The sequence below is a fragment of the Cydia fagiglandana genome, chromosome 8, assembly GCF_963556715.1.
Source record: "Cydia fagiglandana chromosome 8, ilCydFagi1.1, whole genome shotgun sequence".
Classification (NCBI taxonomy): domain Eukaryota; kingdom Metazoa; phylum Arthropoda; class Insecta; order Lepidoptera; family Tortricidae; genus Cydia; species Cydia fagiglandana.
The window spans coordinates 5,334,947-5,362,711 of record NC_085939.1 but is presented as its reverse complement, the minus strand read 5'-3'; the positions used below and the strand labels follow the sequence as shown (position 1 = coordinate 5,362,711).

General features: G+C 36.1%; 2 protein-coding genes across 2 annotated transcripts; one reads left to right on the top strand and one right to left on the bottom strand.

Annotated features, from left to right (window-relative positions):
- Positions 1 to 949: 949 nt before the first annotated feature.
- Positions 950 to 7,875, top strand: LOC134666547 (facilitated trehalose transporter Tret1-like). Its single transcript, XM_063523743.1, has 3 exons — positions 950 to 1,106; positions 5,131 to 5,272; positions 6,095 to 7,875. Exons 1-3 carry the CDS (start codon positions 987 to 989, stop codon positions 7,348 to 7,350), a joined length of 1,518 nt encoding a protein of 505 aa, XP_063379813.1. The 5' UTR covers positions 950 to 986; the 3' UTR covers positions 7,351 to 7,875.
- Positions 7,876 to 23,226: 15,351 nt separating this feature from the next.
- Positions 23,227 to 24,770, bottom strand: LOC134667001 (achaete-scute complex protein T8-like). Its single transcript, XM_063524309.1, has one exon. The coding sequence runs from the start codon at positions 24,763 to 24,765 to the stop codon at positions 23,566 to 23,568; it is 1,200 nt and encodes a 399-aa protein (XP_063380379.1). The 5' UTR covers positions 24,766 to 24,770; the 3' UTR covers positions 23,227 to 23,565.
- Between the last annotated feature and the right edge of the window lie 2,995 nt (positions 24,771 to 27,765).

The following is a 27,765-nucleotide window of genomic DNA, read 5'->3' as shown; positions in this document are numbered from 1 at the left end:
TATGTAATTATTTCTTCACAAGACATCATTAAGATATTATCTTTTATAACCGACTTCAAATAATAACGATTGTTATACTTTTGTTAAGGGTTCATGTTTAGCGTGTCATGATAACTTCACTTTCCAACACAGTAAGAGTTACATTAAGATAAGTCTGCAACGATTTTTATGGCAAACGCAGTGCAAGTGTTATTTATACGTCATAATGTCGTAGAATTTTAGTGTTTAAAATAACACATTTGAAAATACTCAAATACATAGAAAACAAAACACCTATGACTCACTCAGTACAGGAACAAATATCCGTACTGATCACACAAACAAATGCCTTTACCAGAATTTGAACCCTACTAGGTACCTACTAGGCCAGACAGGTCGTAAAATCATTCGCGTGCCTCAGTTGCAATAAAAAACCGGGCAAGTGCGAGTCGGACTCGCGCACGAAGGGTTCCGTACCATAATGCAAAAAAAAAAAACAAAAAAAAAAACCGTCACCCATCTAAGTACTGACCACTCCCGACGTTGCTTAAATTTGGTCAAAAATCACGTTTGTTGTATGGGAGCCCCATTTAAATCTTTATTTTATTCTGTTTTTAGTATTTGTTGTTATAGCGGCAACAGAAATACATCATCTGTGAAAATTTCAACTGTCTAGCTATCACGGTTCGTGAGATACAGACTGGTGACAGACGGACGGACGGACGGACAGCGAAGTCTTAGTAATAGGGTCCCGTTTTACCCTTTGGATACGGAACCCTAAAAACGTGTTTGTTTATAAAATAAATCAAATTATTAATGACTTAAGCGACAGTTAATGATACACTCTTATTTATAATTACTGGTGTGTTCTTTGTTAGTAATATTTGATCGCGTTCGAGTATGCTTGACTCATTGTGATAAGATAATATCGTATCTATGAAGAGATCCGAAGAACATTTAAAACTTTGTTTCGGGCTAGTGGCACAGTGCTGACCGGTTGTCTCGCCATGGCGCACGGAAACATAGTGATTTCTGCGGAATTGGAGAAAATTCACAAGCAAAGTTTAGAAAAAGACAATGAAGCCAAAGATGTGTATTACAATACGAAAACGCCGTATCGTAGACAGGTGTGTGTTTCATACATAATTTTAATAAGTGTGGTTAGTGTAAAAAACGCGAAAATTTCTTCTACGTAAGGTAAAGCTTAAGTATATAAAGTACCATCTTCAAAAAAATATTATCAATTTAGGTTGACTTTTCGGCAATAAGTACCAGGCTTCTCCGTTTCTGACTACTGACCAGCATGGGTGCCGAAGTTACCAACATATACTTAATTAATATTAATTGTCATACTTATGTGAAAAAAAACTGCAGTACCTAAGTAAACAAAATTAACACAGCGAATCAAAATTGAGATAAAAGCATGAAAATCCTAGAATTGAGCAAAGATAAAAATGTTTTTAGGATTTAATTTAGGTAATACCTTTGAGCATATAAGTTTTGTAAAATGACCCGGGACTTAAAATAGCCCAGTTTGTCATTAAATTTAAAAATCGGGCAAGTGCGATACGGACTCGCGCACGAAGGGTTCCGTACCATAAAGCAAAAAAAGAAACGGAAAAAATGCAAAAAGAAAACGGTCACCCATCCAAGTACTGACCACGCCCGACGTTGCTTAAGTTTGGTCATAAATCACGTTTGCTGTATGGGAGCCCCACTTAAATCTTTATTTTATTCTGTTTTTAGTATTTGTTGTTATAGCGGCAACAGAAATACATCATTTGTGAAAATTTCAACTGTCTAGCTATCACGGTTCGTGAGATACAGCCTGGTGACAGACAGACGGACGGACGGACGGACGGACAGCGAAGTCTTAGTAATAGGGTCCCGTTTTACCCTTTGGGTACGGAATCCTAAAAAACTGCAGTACCTCAGTAAACAAAATTAACACAGCGAATCAAAATTGAGATAAACGCATGAAAATCCTAGAATTGAGCAAAGATGAAAATGTTATTAGGATTTAATTTAGGTAAAACCTTTGGGCATATGAGTTTTGTAAAATGACCCGCGACTTAAAATAGCCCAGTTTGTCATTAAGTTTAAAAATAGGTACCTAAAGTAATCATAAAAATATCAGATTTGTAAAGAACGTTTAACTTCTAGAATATATCTAAGTAGGTAGTATGTACTTTAAATGAAAATACAATAATATTCTTTAAATTTTACGGCAATTATCCTGTGTTAATGCGTAACTAAAGAACCTAAGCACCTTTACCTACAATGGTATGAATAATAATAATAATCATCATCATCATCATTTCAGCCTATATACGTCCCACTGCTGAGCACAGGCCTCCTCTCATGCGCGAGAGAGTTTGGGCTATAGTCCCCACGCTAGCCCAATGCGGATTGGGCTAGCGTGGGGACATATACACCTATGAATTTCTTTATGAATAATAATAATTGGATTAAAATAAATCTCGTTAACATACATAAGTATTCAGGTTCTTATACGTATTATCCATTTTACAGTATTCATATTTCAAAAATAAACGGAAACTAACCTTGGAGTCGTTCACATAAAGCCCTTGAACTAGTTTGGACGCATTTATTAACCTGAACTACCTAGTCTGTAATAGGCATTGAATTATGATTAGACAATGACCAACCGGACTTCCTTGGCATACCTTGTTTGCATTGTAATTAGGAAATACGTGTGCCTTACTATAGCTGTAAACTGAACTATGACCTGTAAAGGTTCTAGTGACAAATCGCGGAAACGGAATAATACAAAATTATTGTTAGCAATTAAAAGAGTGTACATTATTTAAAAAAATGAAAATGATAAGTTTTTATAGACACAATGGACAAGTTTTTTTACACAATGTTCCTTAGGATAAATACAGTTAAGAAATTAAATATAAGAAACCTAAGTTCAGCGAACTTGAGATAATGAAAATGCAACATTACTAATCATTAATGATATGAGTATCACTTCCACGTGCTGCCCCTGTTTAATAGGTAGGTACTCGTACAATGTATGGCAGTTGATATAACAATATTATGTAAATATGTATGTAGATAATTTGTATACACATAACTAATTCCGAGACTTTAACCACGATTAAATTTATACAGTTACCTAACTATATGACACTTAATATCTTTAAATGTAGATAAATGAAAGTAATCTCTCTCATCACCAAGCTTAAATGGAGTTGGGCGAGACATGTTGCGAGGCAGAGGCTAGCAGCCGTATTCGAACAATGAGATACGTCAAATACTAGATATTGAAACGATATGGATTAGATATGTCAGTGTCAAAGAAGTGTCAAAAGTGACGTATTTGTTTGAAGAAACGTCAATTTTGACACTTGACACTGACATATCTAATCGATATCTTTTCTAGATCTATTAACTGACGTATCCTAAAGTTGGAATCGGGCCTTAGTTAACGGATTAGTGCGCTTTCGGATGAAAGAAGCGCCTGGCGTCTGTTGGCTCGTTGGGTGGATGACATTCGGAAAACCGCGGGGAACTTTTGGATGAGACTAGCCCAGGACCTAAGCTCAGAGGGCCTAACGCGAACCACGTTCGACGTGTTGCCTCCCTGTCACACTTATGTACGAATTTACAAGTGCGACACAGAGGCAACACGTCGAACGTGTTTCCCGGTAGACCCTCAGCAGCGGGCGACTGAAGGCTAGAATGATGATGATGAATCTCTTTCATTCCCGAATATTAAGTTTCACCTATTTTTTGGTTCTTGATGGATCCTGACTTATATTGACTAGAACTGATCCTGATATAGTTAGTTCGAGCAGTGCTGATGTCCTTTACATTCGTTTAATTAGTGTAGAAAATCATGTTTGAAAAATAGTGTAATAAAAATGGAGCGTGACACAAAAGTAGAACGCGTTATCATGAACGATTTATAGCAGCAACGATGTCCAGACCGAATCATCTCACGAAATTCATATGTCAACTGGCCACCAAGATCATGCCATTCAACGCCGTGCGATATCTTTCTTTGGGGTTTTGTGAAATCTAGGGTTTATGCGAGTAAACCAGAAATAATCCCTGAGCTGAAAGCCGAGATCCAATGCGTTATCAGTGAAATAGACACATGCAATTTTCACGAAGAGAGTTATGGTCTGTAATCATTTCACATTTTATTCCATACATCATTGGAGCATGTCTTCTTTATATTGCAATTTAAGTATCGCAACTTATTAAAAAAAATAAACGTTCTTATTTTTTACGAAATAGTGCACTCTTATTGAGACACCCATTATATTAAATGTATAAGTATGCACTGACCATAAAATGTCTCTATATATACGCTTTTAATTTGGTAACGTTAGATTCTAATTTATAAGCGGTTATATCAAATGAGGTTCAATTGACCCCGCTCTACCGTAAGTATTTACAAGATCAATTTACAATAGCTGGCGCCAATCGTTTATGGAAATATCTATATGTTTATGGTTGTTGTTAGTTGAAGAATATTTATTAAGATAGTTAAAGATAAAGATTAAACTATTTTCATTTCTTTAAACTATAGTTCGTTTAGCATTAGAAAGAACTTGCAAGAAGGTAAGCGATCTTGACATGTCTTTTAATTGAAAAACGCTTTTTAAAAATCAAAAACTATTACTAATGAAAACAGAAGAATTATCGTATTAGATTCATAATTGTTACATATTTGCCGTTACTTATTTTTAAAATGTGTTTTTCAATTAAAAGACACATCAAGATTGTTTACCTTATTTCTAATGCTAAAAATAACGAACTATAAAAAAAAAACAAAAACAAATTGTTGTTATCTTTGATCCCAAGTACGAGTATCCACAATAAAGGATGACTCACGTTAGAGCGGACCGCGTTCGGGCCGGAGCTTAATTTTTCACTTTTCCGGTATACCGAGACAGTTAAGCTTTTGGTTAAGCTACTGAAGCTTTAGAAACAAAGGAAAAGTGAAAAATTAACTGTCACTGTTTGCAAAAAATTGTAATAAATAAAGATTGGATTCAAAACCCCGAAACATGTTCAATAGATCTGCTATGAGAAGGTACCTAACCGAGTTATCTTGAGTAAAATTTGTTAATAGTACGAGTAGTGTCCAATTTTAATTTAGCATGTTGATGGCAGGCATTGGCGGCGCTCGGCACGGTGATGCTCAACTGCGGAGTTGGAGCCACGGCCGGTTTCTCCGCGGTCCTCATACCTCAGCTGAAGCACGGCAGGAACAGACTCGACCACAAGCTCAACACTGAAATGGAGTCTTGGGTAGGTACGTGTATCTGCTTTTAATGTTATGTCATCATTAGTCAGGTTTCCTCACGATGTTTTCCTTCACCAAAAAGCGACTGCTAAATATGAAATAATATTTCGTACAATAAGTACCGAAAAGATCATTGGTACGAGCCGGGGGTCGAACCCGCAACCTCCAGATTGACAGTCGCACGCTCTTACCGCCAGGCCACCAACCAACTAGCGCTCTTGCTTTTGTTATGTAACAACGGTTAATAGTCAATCAACGAAAGAATGCCCGCTGTGTCGCGTAATTCAATGAGGTACCCGTACGATTGTTTAGATAGGTATTTATAAATGTCGTACAGGATAATATAATATTAATAAAGAATGATAATATTAATAAAGCGTTTGTTAAAAACATAAATTATGATAATGTGAGGTAGCACACGCAGTGAAAGTGTCATTTATCTTATGAGTCATAGTTTCGTAGAAGTTTGACGTCTAAAATAACACTTGCACTGCGGGTGCTATCAAAATCGTTGCAGGTTTATCTTGGTCTAACTCTACCATTGTTACTCTAGTATGGGTACTATTAAGCAAGCACAATTAAGGCTTGTGTTGTGGGCAGCCTTAAAGTTAAGCCTTAATTGTGCTTGCTATGGAACTACTTTGATTCGTCCTATAATATTTCTTTATTTAATATGTTATGTTATGCGACATTTAATTACAGTTGATTGACCGGAGGGCAAACAAGTTCATAAGAATTTGCGCAGCATAGCTGATGCGTATCTATTCATGCGTATACTTACGTACACTCTCTTTACTTTAGGGTATAATACCTAATAATATTTTTTTTCAGCTGCTGCCGCCTCATTTGCGCTTATATTTGGCAACCTGATATCGGGATACTTGATGGAGAGGTACGGCCGAAGAAGCTCTCAGATTATGCTATCCATTCCTTATATGGCCGGATGGGCCATCATTGCCTTCGCAGATAATATATATTTAGTGCTACTTGGAAGATTCATCACTGGGTTTTGCCAAGGCTGGCTGGGTCCTTTGGGCTCGGTGTTTGTTGGAGAAGTCAGCAGCCCTCTAAATAGATCTGTATTTTTAGCCGGTTTATCACTAGCAATAGCTTTCGGAGTGTTCATGTCGCATCTTTTTGGAACACTAATGCACTGGAAGTACGCAGCTATACTTTGTGGATTATTTCCACTAATGGGATGCATTTTGACGTACTGTGTCAAGGAGTCTCCTACCTGGCTAGCTTCAAAAAACCGAATCGATGATTGCATAGAATCATTCCAGTGGTACCGCGGAACAAGTCCCGAGATGAAAAACGAACTTGACAAAATTATATTTGAGCAATCTCAAAGAGATCAATCGAAGAGTAAACTAAAAACCTTACTGGCAAATATAAGAAAGCCTGAATTTTGGAAGCCGCTCTGCATAATGATCGTGTTCTTTATTTTAACGCAGCTAACTGGAGTTAATGTTATTTGCGCGTATACTACAGAGATGATGAAAGAACTCATCGGGAACCATGCTAACAGAAGTACATCGAGTGCAGCTATGTTGAGTATAGATATTCTGAGATGCGTATCCTTAGTTGTTGCGTGTTTCCTACTTCGTAAACTTGGTCGTCGACCGATGGCTTTATTCAGTGGAGCGTCTACATGTCTTACTCTAATAGCGCTATCTGGTTACTTATATCTCGTCAACAACCGTGTCATAAGACATATATCGCCATTTGTTTCCCTAAGTCTGATAGCTATTTATATTATTGTTTCTAATTTTGGTGTGGTACCTTTGCCGTGGAACATGGTCGGCGAGCTGTTTGCCACGGAGACAAGGGGCTTAGGCTCAGGTTTTAGTGTCATGACTACCTCGGTAGCTTACTTTGGGACGATAAAAACTGCCCCTGCAATGTTCGAAAGCATAGGACACCACGGAACGTACCTATTTTATGGATTGTCTACTATGCTGGGAACTATATTTTTATTCTTCTGCTTACCTGAAACGAGAGGTAAAACTTTAATAGAAATCGAAGAGCACTTTAGAAACAGTAAACAAACAAAGACGAAACCTGTTCCTGATGACGGAACTGTATAATCCTATGAATATATAGGTAATTTTGAGGATCTCTTTACTGTAAATAGTCTATTTTAACAGTTAAAATATTTAACATTATTCAAATAATACAAATTGTTAAATAAATAGGAAGTAATTAGTTAGACTATTTGTAATTAGCGATAACTGCAGATAAATTGTTTTTTGCGGTAATGTGCCTACATCAATTTGCTTAATTACTTGGACACATTATTAATTAAATAGAATTCATTAATAAAGTCGATATGCAGTTTAGCGACTGGGTGTATCTGTTACCGTTATAGTTAATATAATTATTTATTGAATTAAAGTCTGATGAAACCAATAACTAGATAACAATATGTTTCAGTGATAAATAAATGTGCCATTATCATGCAGCTGTTCTTTGTACAACCTTAGGATTTTATCATTAACTATGATTAGGAAAAATAAACTGTAGGCTAACAATGTATTTATTTACTCATGCTATTTGTTAAAGATTACTTCGGACACGTAAAGTCTCATTAATGTTTAAGTACTGTCGAAATGATGCATTTTTTACTAAATATTACCTACTTATAATACATACATGCTAGTACATCTTAAGTTATATTATTAGGTAGGACCAGTCAGATAAAGGTCAACAAATAGGACAACCATTAATTTGACACAAAATGTGACTTTTTTGTGTGAGTAACGAAAGGCTTGCTTGAAATCACTTAGTTTGTAACTTTGTAGTAGATAGATATGTCACATTCTAAAAAGTTTTTTAAAATATAAGTTACATATTATGCATTTTAAATAAATATTTTGTAAAAAAAATTGTGATCTTTAGTGTTACCCGATACCTACTTACCTATTTATTATTTACGATTCACATTTCATTACTATGCGATAAGAAAGTATGTAAAGAGAAGAGCCTTACAAAGAGTCTCTTTATTCTATTCATATTAAGTCTGTACCTCTACTGTAAAGCATACCTCTAATGAGCAAGATTATTAAGAGTAAGAGCAAGAAAAGCTAATGATAAAGTTACTGGTCCAATTTACACTTAAGCTAAACAAGGTCAGAAGGAAATATTAGCAAAACCACCAATTAAAATAACTGTTGACACAGATGGAAATAAATCAATATCAACAAAATCAAAATCCAACACGTTTTTTTGCAAGGAAAGTAAAATCAACTAAAAATAGAAGAATGACCTGATCAGGACACAACCACGTCGGGGTGGTTCTTAATAAGTTATTTCTTGTGACGACACCTTAAAGGATACAATATTAAATATGGGATAATTAATAATTTATGTGGATGACTGTATTAATAATTCCGTAGTACAGTTAGCAGCAGACGTTGCTAAGCGGGCCAGGTGTTCTAAATGATCTTGACGCGACTTTATTGTTAAGAGAATAAGAGCGTGTCAAGGTAGTTTTGAACACCTCGTCTGCTTGGCAAGTTCTGCAGCTGACTGTACAGTTATGTTGATGACAGTTGTTTACGTAATATGTATTAGCAAAAAGGTATAGTTCGTTTTTTTTAGCATTGGAAATAACTTGCAAGAAGGTAAGCGATCTTGACATGTCTTTTAATTGAAAAACGCTTTTTAAAAATCATAAACTATTAGGTACTTATGAAAGCAGAAGAATATAAATGATCGTATTAGATTCGTAATTGTTACATATTTGGCGTAACTTATTTTTAAAATGTGTTTTTCAATTAAAAGACACATCAAGATTGTTTACCTTATTTATAATGCTAAAAAAACGAACTATAGGTAGCTAAATTATCATACTATGAGTAGGTATATAGCATACCTAGTGGTTTTCAGTGGATACACTATGCATAGTGGATTCATCACTTTGAGTCCCGGCACAGACTGCTCAGGTCGGTGCAGCCCGGAAACCTCACAACTCTCACAAGTGTTGTGAGTTGTGACACGTGGACGTCTCATCCCGCCACCATCTGGGCCATGCACCGATTCCCACGTTCGTGGTACGCGACGAGTTTTTGTCGGCGCACGACAAAAAGCCACCAGGATAACATCTGGAGAGTGGATTCGGCTATTTTTGGAGTGGCCTCGGTGAGTGTTTATGAAGTAAAGTGTGCGGATGTTATTAATGAATGCTTCAATGTGACATACTCGTAGTCACTTTAAGGGCTCCATAGAAAATATAAAGTCAATCAATCAGAGTAACTTCTCCTCTTTAACGTACTGCCAGAAAATCGCTCTGACAAAGAGGACGTAAAACCTTCACAAAAAATACTACTGGACCGATGTCAACCCTGATTTTTGGTTTTCCAATGCTTTGTAGATCTGGCTACTCTCTGACCGCATTCGGGATCGAGGGACCAAGAATAGGTTGAGAATTGCGACCCGTAAAGGATAACATTCGGACATACGAAAGCATTTTTCCCCAAGCTGAAACGTAGACCTTTCGCTCGCTCGGCAAATAACCTATATACCTAGAGAGGCTCAATCTGCCTATTAGTTATGGCAAAATTAATGCTGCAGTCAATACACAATTAAGTACACATGTGTACTATGGCACAGAATAAATAATAGTACTAAGTACAGAAGACTCACTCTCTAACAAAACGCGTCTGTTACGATCAGGACAGATATCGCCGCTAGGTGGCGACAGCGCCACGCGCTGCTTATGGCAAACCCCAAAATTGGGGCCGAACGGATGTACTTTTAGCTACTTGCAGCAAAGCGTCGAAATCGCGGAGTGAGACACGCCTGACTATGGTGTTTTGAATGCCGTAATAATTTTGCCGAAACTTACAGGCAGCTTGAGCACTGTTGTGAATTTTTGATTACCTAAACATATTATAAAATTTAGGAATTATTAATATATGTAGTAATTATAATGATTTATCACAACTTAACGTCAGTGACTAACATTCTTAGTCAACATAATATCCAAACGGACAATGACATTTGTGAAAGATAAATAACAAAGTTGCGACAAAGTAAGTACATAGTACACATCTCAGAGATTAGTCGTAAATGACGCGTGAGAGTTCGAGATATATTATGCATTATTACTAAATGACTTTGTAATTACGAACATACTTTCAATTTACCTACTTCAAAAAGTTTTCATTGACTTTAACATGAAAGTATGAATATCTGCGTATATGTAGGTGTGAAAGACTGACAAGTAGACTTACCTACCACGACTGCCTTAGCAGTGTCAAACTGACATATTCGCTAACGTCTGCTTAGGTAACTTACTTTCTATATTATCTCGCTCGCACTACTATGTCAGTACGATCGAGATGCATGTAAAGTAAGTTACGTTCACGATAGCGAATATGTCAGTGTCAAACTGGTGGTAGACGTACCAACGAAATGGCACAGAATTCCGCTCCGGCTTTACAAATATCGTACGAAGAAACAATCTGTTATGTATTCAGCAGTTTTCGATTACATTTGCAAAATAAAAATACATCAGTATAAAACTGTAGGTAGGTAATTAACATTGTAGTATTCTACTTATTGTATTTTAACGGGCAATTAATTCAGGGAAATTAGCTAAAATTACGGCATAATTAATGGAAGATTTTTTTCAATTGGGATATATACGTTATGGACCGAAGTTATTTTTCATCAAACCCTCCCCACACCTCAGCTCACCTCAGCGTCACCCGTTCACCAAACCGTTCAAAATACAGAAAGAGTGTGTAGGAACGAAGTGATCCTTAATAAATTTGACATTTATCTCTTAACACACTCTAGTGATCACTTATAATTTTTGTGAAATCTATCACTAAATATCTGTACATAATACTAAACCAAGTTGTGAAACCACAATTAAATTATAAAGTATACGCGTATATGGGACAAATCAATAACAGAACTATGTCACGTCGGCCTCACACAGATCTTGATTGCCCATTATCATTAGATTTATTAGTATAACAGACGCTGACGGAGGCCCAGCGGAGGCCATAGACAATGATAACAATGATAAAAAATTCAGATTGCCTTTATTTTCCTGTCAACCCGTGTTTTACCCTCTTGTGCTTATATGATATCAATTGATAGTGCGCAGTGGCCAGGAACGAGCGGAACGAATATTTTAATATTTGAATGCGCTTGCGCCACGTGGCTGAACGGAAACACTGCACGTGCTCCCAATTAGAAATGGAAAAGGTAAAAAAAAAACTTGACTAGATCGCTCCGAGCGCGCCCCTGTGGGAGTTGCCTATCAATGATAGAAAGCGAACTAACACTTTTATGGAATTCTTATTCTTAGGGGTTGATATTACTTTCGGTTTTTAATTTGTCGATGGGCGTAGTTTTATTTTACAAAATAAATTTTCTCTTCGCTGCTTTTTAGCCAGTATTAAATTTTAATAGTCAGCATACGAGTAGATAGGATTCTGGAAGTAAATAAAGATATGTTGAATCAGCAATTTTAGCATATGTCATACCAATAATTGAATCTGCGGGATAATACCTACCATATACCTACGAGTGGTTACTGACTTAAGGCCGAGCCACACCGGCTTGCGTGTGCGTGACGTGCGCGTGTGCGTGCGCTAAAATGTTGGAGTCGCACACGCACACGTCACGCAAGCGGTGTGCACAGGCCTTTAATCGCTAGCTGTAGTACAGACGACGGAGCTATAGCGGGTGTAGGGATTGGTCATATTTATATGGTTTGTTAATTTCTTCGCCCTGGAGGCCTGGACTCACATTTGTCACTTTGTTGTCAATTTAGGTGTTCCCATTCAAGACTACACAAAAATATATTGTATCAAGGTTAAATTCTCAAATCTAGTTAACTTCAGATCAGATATGTTAAAACAATAAAAGTTGGACGGGTATAATTTTACGACGTAACCCTTTTTTGTTACAAAGAGCTTTAATTTTGAATAGTTACTGTTGCCACTGGTTGGTGTTAATGGTTTGTATTTGATAAAAGCTTTTAATAACTGATCTTTTCTTTGCGATGCTTATGGAGTTTAGAATTTCGTAGTATTTTGATCTAGGTACCAGAGTACCTATTTGCATTTGCAAATAGGCTCACTATTTAGTGAGCTTAATTTAACATTGAAAAATTTAACTTGCAAGACTTGATTACACAAGGAACAAGGACATATGAAAGTAAATTAAAGTAAGTATGTAAAAATAATTGAATTTTTCAATGTACATTCAAATTTGTGTATATTCATAGGTTTTTGAATAATTAATCTATACGCTACGTTTGGCTGGAGGCCTGGAGGAAGCAGGGTTGAATTGGACGCGATCTGCGGAACTGGCATATGCTCAAACATTATGGTATGCATATCCGGCTTTAAGTTAGGGGGGATGAAACCAATAAAATAACTCAGTTATTTACTGCAATATTCATTACATTTATTACTTACCCAGTGCATTCATTTTTAAAAGCTTGTGATGATAGTTTTTTTATTCTTATCTTATCTCACAGACACTTTGTAAACTTGTTTGTATCTTTTGATATCGCAAATTATTTTTTTCTATGTACCTATACTTAACAAGTAATATTTGCACATGATTTGGTAATGATATTTGTAAATTGATTCTCAAAAATAGTTTACTTAAATATATTTATTTCATTTTATTTTACTATTTAAGTGTTTACAAGCAGAATGAATGCCCCATTATCTTCTATTTAGGTAAATACTATTTCCCGACTTTCGTCAGCTATCCTGATCTAAAGAAATAACGTAGGTAACTATTCAATGGAAGTATCATTAGATATATTCATAATTGAATTACCTACTGTCGTACTTATTGATAAAACATACGGCGCACGGGAAAAGGTTAATGAAGGTGAGCAACTTTAGTGACGCGTAAAAAAAAGAACAATGATAAAAATAAAATAGATACTTACCTGATTCATTAAATAACTTTAAGAGCTCAAAGTAGCCAAAACATATAAATAGGAACAAAATATATTATATTTTGCCATCAATGGTCTCACGGGATTTTTATTCAGTATGACTATCTTAATCACTTTTTTAATTCCGGATCAAGATCCCGTTATCCCGTAATTTGTGCGAGAAACCTTTAACATGTAGTCATAGTTATTAGGTACTTAGTACATCAGACATACATTAGTCTGAACTGGATATTTCCAGTATTTTGTTGATATAGTCTAATCATAAAGATATATGGAATTGGAGCATATGATTCTCATGCAAGTGTGTGGATAGCATTTGAGTCATCTCATTATCGAAGTAATCTTTCCTTGTTTATTTTAATAATCAGAGCAACTTTATGGTATATTTTATGAAGGTTTAGCAAATATTTTTTCTTGGAAGAGTAGAGTACCTACCTATCATGTCAAGAAAATATTAGAAAGACAATGTGATTCCAATGCAACACGGATATGAAGGTCGTTCTTGTCTACGTGACAGCGTGATAAAACGGTATACGTCAGTTTCTATCCCGCGATGTTAAAAAGTGACTGTTATTTTATCACGAGGATAAAGTTATATCTCACATGAAATTACGTATTGGTGGTGGACCCAGCTTTCCTTTTACTCGTCATTGGATACCTTGTATGCCCTTTTGCACTACGTCTCTCCGCTTGGTATGGGTTTCCCTCTGGATATTCGAACAAGAACGCAAATTTTGTGCTTTGATACTCTACTATGCATTTGGCAATTGCCAATACTACTGCAAAATGTACTAGAATTCCTCATATTATCACACGAAAACTATACTAATATGCTTTTTTAAATGTACCTGCATTTTTTAACATCGGGTTTTACACATGCACGTTCAAAAGACATTTGCTAGATTTAAGCGTGTTATTTTACCGCGTAAGGTAATACGACATATGACACACTTCCCGCAACTATTCTATTTTGGTTTTATAATTGGGTCTTGCATGCATGAGGGGTTCGGCACCGGCTGCCTGACAAGTTGGTAACTTGTTCCCGATTATATCTGCAGTACATTTGTTCACATTTTCATATTACAAGTCGCATGAAATGTTTTGTACCTAGATGTAATAAATTTCCAATAAAAGTTTTATACTTATCAACTGATCATCATCATCATCATCATCATCATCATCATCTCAGCCATAAGACGTTCACTGCTGAAAATAGGCCTCCCCCTTATGGGGGGTGAATGCCATAATCGCCACGCTTGGCAGGCGGGTTGGCGATCGCAGTCGAGTACACCGAATTTGAGGGACGCTACTGCCCGTCCACCGGTAGTCTTGGACGTAGTCTAAGGACATACCCGGGTCCATCAACTGATGATACCTTGATATTATTAAATAAATAAAGATAATTGAAGAGCAAGTAGCATAATAATGAACGTTTAACAGGACGTCGGTTGACTTAGAACCTAAAAGTCCTTTAGCGATGTATGATCATTGTAATTTTCATATATGTATTATTACGTCAATGTCGCTGTTGTTAGAAATAATGTTAAAAGCTGGACCATATTTACCCTAGGGGAACTGAACGAACTCTTTGCAAATATGCCGTACTTGCAAATAATTTACACAATGACGAATAATATTTATAAAATTTTACTTTTGTACCTACTCATTTCTATGCTATTTTCTTTGTAACTCAATTTTCTTTGTTAGTGTAATAATTATTGTTTTTTCTTTCTGTTATGATGTGTTTAAATTTATATTGTGTGTCATTGCAGCTGTCAAATAAATGATTTATCTATCTATCTATCTATCTATCTAATTAAATAAAAAAATGATCTAATACTAAAATTATTTAATATTTCAACTAAATAACATTTCTAAATTCGACCTTGTTGTCTTTTATCCTATCGTAAATAATATAATATTGAATCATTGTTGGCTCTTATTCATCAGTACCTATTTCCAGTGTGTACATTATACTAGTCACTAAGTACTAATAATACAGAAATCTGTCATTAGTAAAACAAAGCGTTAATTTGTTTAAATGAGCAAAATGTTACCCATTGTTTAATGTGTTAGTTGTCATATTATTTTAAAAGTGGTCGTTATTATTTTTGGGACTTGTACAGAAGCGTTGGTTGGTCACTTTTAATTCACAGTCATTGTATATTAACATATCACAATATTTACCCTATTGAAGACAAACAAGACGTATGTATTATGAACTATGCCAATAAGTTTGATACGTGTTTTTATACTAAACTAGTTGCAACTATATCTTTTAAACTTGACTGTACCGTCATCGTCAGCTGAACAGAACAGACACTGTCTTTATACAAAGTTTGTACCATTTCTGTAGCACTGTAAATTCGACTTTCTTTTAACCAGTCGCTCTACGAAATAGCGTTCGCAAAATTACACACACGAGATATGAAGTTATATAAAGTGACCAAGCAAAAGTCACCAGTGTCCATTCTTGAGACTGATAAGATTCAGCGGGCACAAATCCTACTAAATTAGTTCTTATTTAGTTCTCCACATGTTTTTACTTAATTTAGTGCTCTTTATCTGGGGCAAATTTTTTATCTATAGTTTTGTAAGTTTTATTATGTTTGTTTATTTCTTTCTTTGTTTTTATCAATAAAGTTCTCTCGTCTACTTAAAACTTTAAATTTGCTGGTATGATTGAAAAATAACCTACTCGTAATGTTGCTTCATCCTAGATAATTATGACATAATTTGGATTTTATTAGACCCACCAGCAGAGTAATTGCTGATAACGCAATTGATAGATAACCCACTGTGCTAAATAACACTATCACTTATTAGCTTGAACTACAAAGATAATTATATTAATAGAATCATTTATATTTAATTAATAAATCATGTAATGTATTAATTAAAAATTAATTTGTTATTTAATAATTTAAGAGATATGGTCTTAATGACGGTTAATAAGTTTATCTCTATTTATCTTTATCTGGCTGAGCCACAGACAAAACATCCTCCAGACTGAGCATAGTCGCGCTACCCCCTCTGCCACGCATACGGTAATTTTACTCCATGTTTGAGTCGAAAGTGTCTTTGTGTGACGTCCGTGTCTTTGAACGGACCAATCACGGCACGGGACATCGCTCACTTTGTCCCGCGCACCCCCGCATTTTTGGCATCATCGGTTGTATGAAATAATTGCTCTAAAGTCGGTCTAGAGGATTCCTAGTCTATGGGCTGAGCCTAGTGTGGGGATCATTGTACTGTACTATCTCGCTTGTAATATTAATTTCTTCAAATAAATATATATTGAATTTGACTTTGAATCTTGTTTGTGTTAAATCAGCCCATGTCTAATATAACAGCAACACATGTGAATAGTTAACGATGCATGTTGGCGTTACTGCACTAAATCGATTCGGAATTAAATTAATTTCAAATGTACGCATATGTCGCCGTGACTTTTCAACTTTTGCTGTGTTATTTAGCCCGTATTGATTTATGTGTATGTTCTGTAGAGAATCTGGCGCGGCCAGATGGCCTGCTCGCCTGCCGTATGGTGGGAGCAGACTTCGTCGGGATTCGGTGCAATTTCACTGTCTACTATCTCGAGCAATCTGTCTCGGATGTAGAGAAGTCTAAAAACATGTTACCAGTTGTTTTGCAGATGTGCGTTAGTCAAAGGTTATCTTTACCAAATATTCCAAAGCAAAATATCATACCAGTGACCCTTAATAACTGCGTGTTGCAACCTTGTTGATGCGACCACTATGTTTGTTGATGATATGACGTCACGAATGTTTAGTTAATTTATTTTTCTTCACTACACTGACATTCCACTAATTTTTAGTTTTGTAGAAAATAATGACACTTACTAATAAGGGTGGCTGCTATAAGTTATTGGCCACTACATAGTAAAAGTGACATTCCATTTCCAACTGCAGCTGCAATACTGTTCATTTTACTATGGAAACGCGTCGCTGTCATTGTCAATTTTCATAGTAAAATGAACAGTATTGCAGCTGCAGTTGGAAATGGAATGTCACTCTAATTCGCAACAATAGGACTTCTTTTCGCTTGTTTCTTTCCGATTTGTTACGAAAAGCCAATTACTATGTTGTGGCCAATAACTTCAGCAGTCACCCTACTTAGTCACCAGTCTTAGGCCCAAACACTTTTTATTTGTCACATTTATCTAATGTCATCAAATCTCAGGACCCTAAACCAACAGCCAAAGGCTTTGCATGAGACTTGGAGATTATAAACAAAAATTTTAATCTTCGAACACGTGGTTCGTACGTTTTATGCGAGCGATACGTTGAAAAAGTGCTTATTCAGTTTTGTTCGCTGTTCTCTAAAGGCGACGCGGTTTTTTGCCGGTTCCCATGAACCCTGGACAAAGGAGCGACCTCGCTGAAAGACCGACGAGATCCACGCAAGAATAAATATTGTACAACAATAGGGTAGCTTCTTTGACTTTACCTTGCTTTTGTTGGTGGAATACGATTTCTTGATACTTGGTTACTGATGGCAAAAGAAACCGTCTATTGCTAAACGTACCTACTAAGATGATTTGGATTTTTTATTTTGTTTTTGAAACAAACATCTCTGATATGTTATGAATAAATATAAATATAACACAAAAAAGTGTTTTTTCATTAAATATTGCAGGAAAAAGAAACCGCTTGAATATAGGTACGAGATAGGCGGTGTTACTTTAATGGAAGCTAATGAAGTCCGCGATCTTGGCGTAATAATTGATAGTGAACTTAAATTTAATGCTCATATCGACTATATAGTAAAGAAAGCTGCTCAGATGCTTGGATTTATTAAAAGAAATTCCACTGGTTTTAAGGATCAAAAAACTAAAATAATCCTTTATAACACGCTAGCACGCAGCCATCTCGAATCAGCCTCAATTGTTTGGAGTCCTTTTTATCACATACATTCGCAACGAGTTGAGAGCATACAGAGGGCTTTCACAAGATATCTTGCTTTTAGTACTCCAGGCTTTTCGCACAGAAATACTTACGACTGTCGCCTCGCCAAATATAATATGAACAGCCTGCGCGATCGGCGACGAATGTTGGACCTCTGTTTTCTGCACAAGGTCGTAAATGGACAAATCAAATGCAGCAATCTACTTGAGAGAATCTGTATAACTGCACCTCATAATTATCCTCGGCGTCCCATAACGAAACCTTTCTCGGTGCCAGTAACTAGGACCAACCTCGGACTGCAGTCTCCCATGGTACGAATTTGCGCTGCTTACAATGCCTTTATAAAAGAAAGGGATGACATCGACATTTTTCATGACCGTTTACCCGCGTTCAAAAACAAAATATTGGGAAAAAAAATAAGTGAATAATTTTATAATTATTTAGTTGCTCGTTCTCTCATTATAAAAAAAAAGAGATCCGTGTTGTTTGTAGTTTTATAGTTATAGTTAATTAATTAGTATAATTCTTAGATTTAATTGTATAGTTTTAGGTTAAGTTTGATCTCACTGTAATAATTTATCAATGTTATGTACTCCGTGATTGTCATATGTATCAGTATTTATTACCATGTAAAATGTTTTAGCGTAAGTTATAATATTTATGATGTGGATGTACTTTAATAAATAAATAAAAATAAAATAAATATCTGTAGGTACAGCTGGACCGAGAGCGATAGAGTCATGATTTAATAAAATTATTTAGTAGTGTGTTACCTATATATTTAAACTTTATGATGATGCTGCCAGTATTTAAGCTTATTATGATTGTTTTAACTTTTTTGATATTTTTTAATTAAATAATTTTTATTTATCTTATCTTACCTTATTTTGTTACCATTTGACGATTTGATGTTATTACGCCAATGGTTTGTGCTGTGATGTTATATGACGGTTTTCTAAGAAAAACTTATTTTATTTTAACTTTAAAAGACCCATAAGACAAACATACCGGGGTCAACCGGTTACGATATTCGTCATCTATGGGATTTACTTAATGTCAGTTAAAATTGGGAAACCCAGAAGAAGATTAAGGTAACGTGCTTACCATTATAGGATCAACATATAGAATAATTAATATTTTAATGAAGTTGTCCGTAGGTATGAATACAAACATTACAGACTAATATATTTAATACAATTTTACCAAAAGTCACGCATGTCATGACTAACGTTACCTAAGCTAAGCGTACTTAAGAAAACGAATGTACGCTCGCATCAAGTATCAAGGGTACTTAACCGCCGTACACAAGTCAACAAAAGCCGTATCGTGCCGTAACGGACTTTTTCGGTCCGATCAGGAGCTCTTCCTCATAGTATTGGGAATCTTTGTCATGCAAAAGTAAGTCTTTTCCCACGCATCTCATATATTAAAATGTATATTGAAATCTAAATAAATTACAAAATCCCTGGTATTTTCATCAATGCAAATATAATATAGGTACTTAATTAAATTAAGCATTTAAGAATTATGTAGTCCACAAGGTATACATAGGTAGTAAGGCCGTCCGCGGCTTGCTTAGTGGCCATTGTTCTCACTTACTATACATAGAAAGCTGTAAAGTTTGGCACAGGTTTACTATTTGTACATACATGTCAATCATTTAAAGACTGCAGTTGACATCATAATGCAATTAGGAAACAAACTATTGTTCTACTGAAGGAAGTTATAAATAGGCATACCTTCACCAACGAAAATGTTAAGAAAAATATAAAAGCTCAATCCAAGGACTAAATTAATTTACATTGCAAAATAATGTCTTAGAAATCTATTTTGACCCGATATCAGACACAAGTACTTAAGGGAAAAGTGCTGTTAGTACCAAGTTATCAATGAGCGATAGTAAAAGGAGCAGCAGTATGCCTAATCCTTAGGGCCACCCCACACTAGCGTCTCCTGAGCGTCGGCGTGTGTTCCACTCTATGGCTGCTGCTCAACGAAACGTTGGCGCAATTACGCAGCAACGCCACTTTCTATAGCGCTGATTAGGCTCAAAAGACGCTAGAGGGGTGTCTCTTAGATAAGGAAACTGGAGAGGACACTTGTTTTAATTTCGAAGGATAATAGCCACTTGCTACTGACTTGAGTGACGCTGTGTTCTTTATGTTAGGTCCTAACAGATTTACTCATACTACTTTACCATCCATTGGCAACGAAAAAGAACATTATTTTTGAAGTTCTAATACGTACATAGGTATGTTACATATACATATGTATAAAAAATAGGAACCACGTTCATACTATGTAGGTACCTACAGAGGAAAAAAATCGAGAAATCGCTTAACTGTACAAGTTCAAAATTAATTGGACAGTTCATTACTTTCAGAAACATGATTGATTACTTTTACTGTGATCAATAAAATCGTTCGCTGGAATTGGGTATATTGTACGAAACATCCCTGTTATATTCTTAGGTACTTATAATTTTGTTTATAAATATTATAAATACGAATGTAGCTCCTTGTTCTTCACGAACCGATTTTGAACCGATTACGATAAAATTTGTTATGGAGATAGGAGGAAGCTCATCTGTTAATGAACGAGAACTCTGTGAATATTTTACTGTCTTTGGTATAATACAACAGCTATCATAATCTAGATATTAAATGTTTGATGTTGTTTATTTATATTTTAAGCGAATACTTATAAATAATTGACTGATTGCGCACCTACACATTTCTACGATTTACTGCCTAAACCTCTGCAGCCTAGCGCGGGTACATGAGACGAGAGAAACGGTGAGAGCTGCCAGCCTTAAATTGTGTTGAAATTTTATCCCAATCGTGCGCTCACGTGTATCAAAATCTATAATCACCAAAAACAGCCCCTGACGAATGAACCGGAAAATATTTAAATGGAAGCCAAAATAGCGTGTAGGGCGTTTACTCCGTAAAATATGGCGATATTTCTATAGAAAAAAATTAGAAGAAATTAACATTCTTGAGCCCGGAAACAAGGAGCGTGCGGAACGAAGCAAGAAATAACCGCTATGTTCATGTTTGAAAACTATGAAATTGTTTGCGTTCCTATTATAAATAAACATTTGCAGCCCTACAAGAAAAACGTCTTGTATTCCGCTATTTTACAATCTGACAAGACTTTATGCTGTCGAAGATGTGATACTTTGTTAAATGTTTAATAAAGAATGATGGCGCAAAAAATTGTTTGTTTATGGAAATTGGAAATGTCTATAGACAATTATACTGGGTAGTATCGAAGTTTATCGTAGGGTTCTTTACATTGTTCAATTCAGTACAATAACATTTTAAATTACCAATATAATTTGTGGTTACATTATAATCTACAATATACATTATTTCTATGTAAAATTTAGAAGTACCCTACACAGTAACAATATAAAATCAAATGAAACTTAACCCGAATTCTTAATCATACCGTTTCTACGTTTTACTTTATTTTTTATGACATGTAAGTAGGGTGCCTTATCTGTAAAACACCATTTATTTTTGGATGCGTATTAATTATATGTATGATAATTGTATGACATACGTATGTATGTCATATAGGTAACTAAAAAAGTACATTATAACTAAAAAAATATTGGTCGCAGACTCTAAATAAATAAGTAACAACTTTAATTGAATGTGTATTTAAAAATATATCTACTCTCAGCTTATGATTTTCGAAGTTACCTGAACTATTTAGGACCAGTTAAATGTGTTGTCGGGTAACCGTTCTTCATTAGGCAAGGAACCCTACGTGCATCCCGAATTCGAATCTCACACGAAGTTTTTTTGGGGTAACGGCGGCGCATTACAATCACAATGGCGCTATCGGCTTACCGTTAACGGTCCCCGGCCCGAACAAACACGAACTTAACCGGGACAAAGTTTAAGTTGAGATTAAACAATCGTTAGTTCTCGGGGCTGTCCGAGTATCGTATTTTCTAACACGGTATAATCAAGAAAGTTAAATAAAAAAGGGTTTAATAATACAATGATGAACCTACTAGGAATCAGTAGATTTCAACTTAAATATCAAGTAGGCATATATCAACAAAATTTAAAGAATAAGAAAGTAATTAAGTAATCAAAATACTAATTATTTAATGTTATGTATAAGTTTAAGTCGAATAATTATATCTTAAAGTAAAACTTGTCCAACCAGGCCTTGCGGCATTCATCCAATGCCAAAGCGCCAAAGTGGGTCATTTAATGTCAAAAAAATGGCTGAATTAGCATAAGGGATGCTGCCAGTAATGGGGTGAGACTTGAAAGAATGGGACTGTATTAGCTTAATAGAAAATAACGACATATTAAAATAGGTAACAAATCGAGCATTGAAATAATAATTAGATAAAGATTTAAAATGATTTATTTTTATTTATCAGTTACTTACAACTAACATCACATTATTATCTCGAAGGCACTAAAATAAGTATTATAACAATTTGTATTATGATTAGGTGCCCTTGTAAACAATATTTACAGATAAAATTAAAGGTTAAACTAAAACATATAACTAATAGGTTTTTATCGTTCGGAACGACGATCTTGAAATAGATCCGTCTAATGACATTACATACATTGATGGCAATGTGTAATTAAGTGTAATTATCGTTATCTGAAGGCTCAAATAAACATTGAAAGCAGTTATTGATGTCATTACGTGGGCCATACTGAAAATTTCTGGATTCTGATATATCTGACGACTTATTTTTTCTAAGTGGCCAGTTCCAGAAAGTTTCAGTGTGCTCTAAGTATTATAAAAATACGGTCAAATAAAGAAATATTTACAAAATTATCTAGTAAAAATAATGCAATACAGACGGGGTCAGAAACGTTTCGCAAAACGTTTCGTATTAGAGTACATTTTACTATAAAGAATTAGAACGTTTTATATTGGGCTTTAAATTCTATTTATCGTATGACGTCCACAGAAAAGACGCATAGTGGTACGTCACAGTAAAAAAGTATATTTGTCAAGTAAGAACCTAGAATTATAGTTTCTACAGTGTGTTTGGAAGATAAAAATGTAGGTATTTATATCAATATAAATATACAATATATTAAGCGTGACAACCAACTTTGCCAATATTTTATCTACAGGTAAAAGGATACACTTAGTCTAACACTTATAATAATCGGACATGAAAGGTGGTTATCGATTGAACACGTGTCAACTCTTTGTTTAACTAGTTTGAGCAAATGTTTTTTCTTGGCTATTAAGACTAACATAAAGATAAAGACACGCAGACGCGTGCTGGCTTCATTAAACTAACTGACCGTTACCGCGCACCTTGCGCCGGCAGCGACTTTGGCACCGACAGCTGTATGTTATCCATTACTTCATATACATACACCATAATATAAATATCTATTACTCTACTATCAATACACTTGGCTATACCACTTTTCTAGTCAATTCTTATTGTTTGGGCGTGCTTGTCTTGTTTTCTCCTGCCACCATTTCAAAGTCTCCTCAAATTGCTCCCTGTCTTCAGGCGTCACGTGAATGTCCGGAAGTTCTTTCTTCAGCTCTACATCACTGTATGGTGTATTTTCCAGAAATGACTCTTCTTTGAATTTATACTGCTCGTGTGCCATAATTAGATCGGGATTAATTGCTTCCAGAGGCAGGTCTGTTTCTTCACCCAAACTTCTATGCATGTGATGGACAGACTCCGCATATTTTACCTCGAAATCACTATCGTTCAATGACACATTGGGTTCGCTACAATAGTTTTGTTCCGGGATCACTGTGAATTGCTCAGCCGAGTTTGGAAATGGAAAGTGTCCATCAAGTAGATGTGGATTGACATCTTCTTGAGCTATTAAATCAGATGACGGGGTTAAAGGTTGTCCGATACCGTCCTCTTCTTCATACAAATGCGGAGTAGAAACTAACTGAAAGTTTTCGGTAGCTGGTAATTCTATATACTGGTGCTGAGGTAACTGCTGCAGAGTTCCGTCTAATTCGTCTTCCTCGAGACCGTCTTCATCAAGAGCGGGGGAGTTGAGGGCGAAATAACTTCTTTCTTGGCTGTTGTCACGTGGCGATGAAGACGCCGGCGAGGGAAAAGATTCCATTGACATACACGATGCATTTTCTTTGTCAGCATGGCCTATATTAAGGAGACTCTCCAAGTTTCTTATATATTCTACAGCCATACGCAATGTTTCTACTTTACTCAGCTTCTTGTTCGGTCCTCTGTTTGAGTTGGCATTTTCAAACTCCGCAGCCACTTCCTCGGGTATGTGTCTGCGTAGAGCGGCAAAGCCATCGTTGACTTGCCTGACTCTGTTCCGTTCCCGGGCGTTACGCCGTGCCACCGCGAGTGGTGTCGGCGACCGAGCTATATCTTCAGGGACATTTTCACGAACTCGCGGTCTTTTCGCCGGTACACTCGCAACGGAAGGATCAGAAGCACGCACTAAAGAAGTCACTGACACCGTCGGCGGAGACTGGATCTTCTGTTTCTTTCTCACTATAATGATTTCTCTTCTGACACCTTGGTTGGTGTTATTGTTTATATTGACGGCGTTGCTGACGGACTCCTGGAGAACTTGGGCTTTGCCGAGTGGCGAGTTGCGGAAGACTACGACACCGATTGAACTCATGATGGGCGAGTTCACATTCCGAGTATCCTTCGGATAAGGGATGCAGGCAGTTGGTTTAGATGGCGTCAGGGCGCCGGCCGCGGCGGGAATGGCGCGTGCCGCGCGGGCGCACCTGGGCCGGCGGGGGGATCAACAGGGGTACTTACGTTTACTAGTTGCACACATGCCTTTTCAAAGGGCGGAATGGGGTAGCGTTACCGTTTATAATATTTTTTGTACACATTTGCTCGGTACGCATTTTTATAGGCACGAGTATTAGGTACCAATGTACCTACCTATTCATGTTGCTTTTTGCAGTCGTTTTGTTTCGTAAGTTTTTTCATATGATGCGATGCCGAGGTTAGATATCCCACCGGTATTAAATTTACTATAGATATTCATATAAATATATTGAACTTTAGAATGTTACTCAAAATATATGATTAATTTCATTGATTGATCGGAGTTTTTTTTACATTTCAAGAATATAATATATGAAACCTAATTAAATTAAATATTATAATTAATTACTTTGACTTACGTAAATATACTCTCAAAGTCGGTATGTGGCATTTAACATATCGTCGTACATTTTTGAACGGTAACGCTACCCAAAACACGAGTAGCACCGAGGACAATCATTTCGAGGGGTGTCCCACCCAACTGTCCATGTGTGAGTGTTATAACACTCACATGCACATAATAAAGCGCGTATGTACAGCTTTATTACACACATACGAAGAGTTAAAACCGTTCGCGTGCTTCAATGGCATTTTGAACAAACGAATGCGCCAGCGCAGGGGGTTGTACTGGAGTTATGCGCGGGATTTTAAATGCTATTTGCTTTTAATGCTAACGCGGCGTCGAGCAGCAGCCATAGAGTTGACTAGACGCCGCCCCGACGCTCGGGTGACGCCAGTGTATCAATTGGGTATAATAGTTTAAAATTTTATACTTTGAGTAGAGTTAGACCAAGAAAAGTCTGCAGCGATTTTAATAGCCCACGCAGTGCATGAGTTATTTATACGGTTTACCCTTGAATTGCCGACAGACATTTCATCGAATGTTATTTCGAAGACAACGTTTCAAGTATTTTCATTTCATCGACAAGTCATTGCGTCGAAGAATTGATACTAGTAAATTTAAATCTGGGATTTTTAATTGGCACTGGAGTTATTTCGTATATAGTTTATATCGTGGTATTTCTTTACGGGTTTTCTTATTTCATTTTGGATTGCATTTAATACAATTTATTACGCATAAAATTATTTCAATATGTAATATTTGACTTTGATAGCCGTTCGTTTCTGTGTGGGGTCGCAGTTCTAACCTAACCTGAACCTACTTTGAAAGCTGTTCGTTTCTGTGTGGAGTCGCAGTTCAAACCTAACCTAAACCCACTTTGAAAGCCGTCCGTTTATGTGTGTGGTCGCAGTTCTAACCTAACCTAAACCTACTTTGAAAGCCGTTCTTTTCTGTGTGCGGTCGCAGTTCTAACCTAACCTAAACCTAATTTTAAAGCCGTTTGTTTCTGTGTGGGGTGGCAGTTCAAACCTAACCTAAACCCACTTAGAAAGCCGTTCGTTTATGTGTGTGGTCGCAGTTATAACCTAACCTAAACCTATTTTAAAGCCGTTCGTTTCTGTGTGGGGGTCGCAGTTCTAACCTAAACTAAACCTACTTTGATAGCCGTTCGTTTCTGAGTGGAGTCGCAGTTGTAACTTAACCTAAACCTACTTGGAAAGCCGGTCTTTTCTGTGTGGGGTCGCAGTTGTAACATAACCTAAACCTACTTTGAAAGCCGTTCTTTTCTGTGTGGGGTCGCAGTTCTAACCTAACCTAAACCTACTTTGAAAGCCGTTCGTTTCTGTGGGGGGTGGCAGTTCAAACCTAACCTAAACCCACTTTGAAAGTCGTTCGTTTCTGTGTGGGGTCGCAGTTCTAACCTAACCTACTTTTAAAGCCGTTCGTTTCTGTGTAGGGTCGCAGTTCTAACCTAACCTAAAATGACTTTGATAGCCGTTCGTTTCTGTGTGGGGTCGCAATTCTAACCTAACCGAAACCTAAAATTGTTACAACAGAAAAATGTATTAAAGTAATACGTCGAACAAATGAATTGCAATGTTTAGTACTTGTGCCAATTAAAATAATTTGAAACGAATCAGCGATCAAATAATATTCGATGAATAGTATTTCTACGCAGTAAGAAAAATTTAAATAAATAGTATATGAAACAAAATAACGCCAAACAATATTACTAGTACTAACGTTTCGATGAATCGTTGTCGATGAAAAGTTTGTCGGCAAAACAAGGGTACACCTATTTATACGTCATACTTTCATAGACGTTTGACGGTTAAAAAAACACTTGCACTGCGTGGGCTATCAAAATCGCTGCAGACTTTTCTTGATCTAACTCTATCAATGAATGTGAAGTTTGTTTGTTTGTTATGTGGGCTCATACATCAACTGAAAGTTAACAAATATTACGCTGTCTCTGCCTTGTGTTATGTTCTATGCGATGGCCGGTGACGATGAGAGTTTCTAATGAAAATAATGTTTTTAGCGGAAATACACTTATTTAATTTTTATGAGAATTTGATGTGTGTACCTACCTGCCTAAGTACACTGTACCTTTACACTATTATCGAAATAAGGGAATACCTAGCATAAAAACGAGCAGACAAGCGAAAACACGAGCCAGCGCAGTGCTCCATCTGCAAGAATGGCGCGAATTGCAACGGTACCGATATTCGAGATTATATAAAAAAAACATTGGTTTGTCTAAGAATTAAATCAAATTCTATAAATTAGTAATTTGAAACTATCGTAAACGAATTTATAAAATAATTATAAAGAAAAAACGGCCAAGTGCGAGTCGGACTCACGTTTCTAGGGTTCCGTACATAAGTCCGACTCACGCTTTACTGTACATTTCTAATAGGTTTTCCTGTCATTTATAGGTAAAGCACTATTATCTGTATTTTTATAAAATTTTAGACCAAGTAGTTTCGGAGAGAA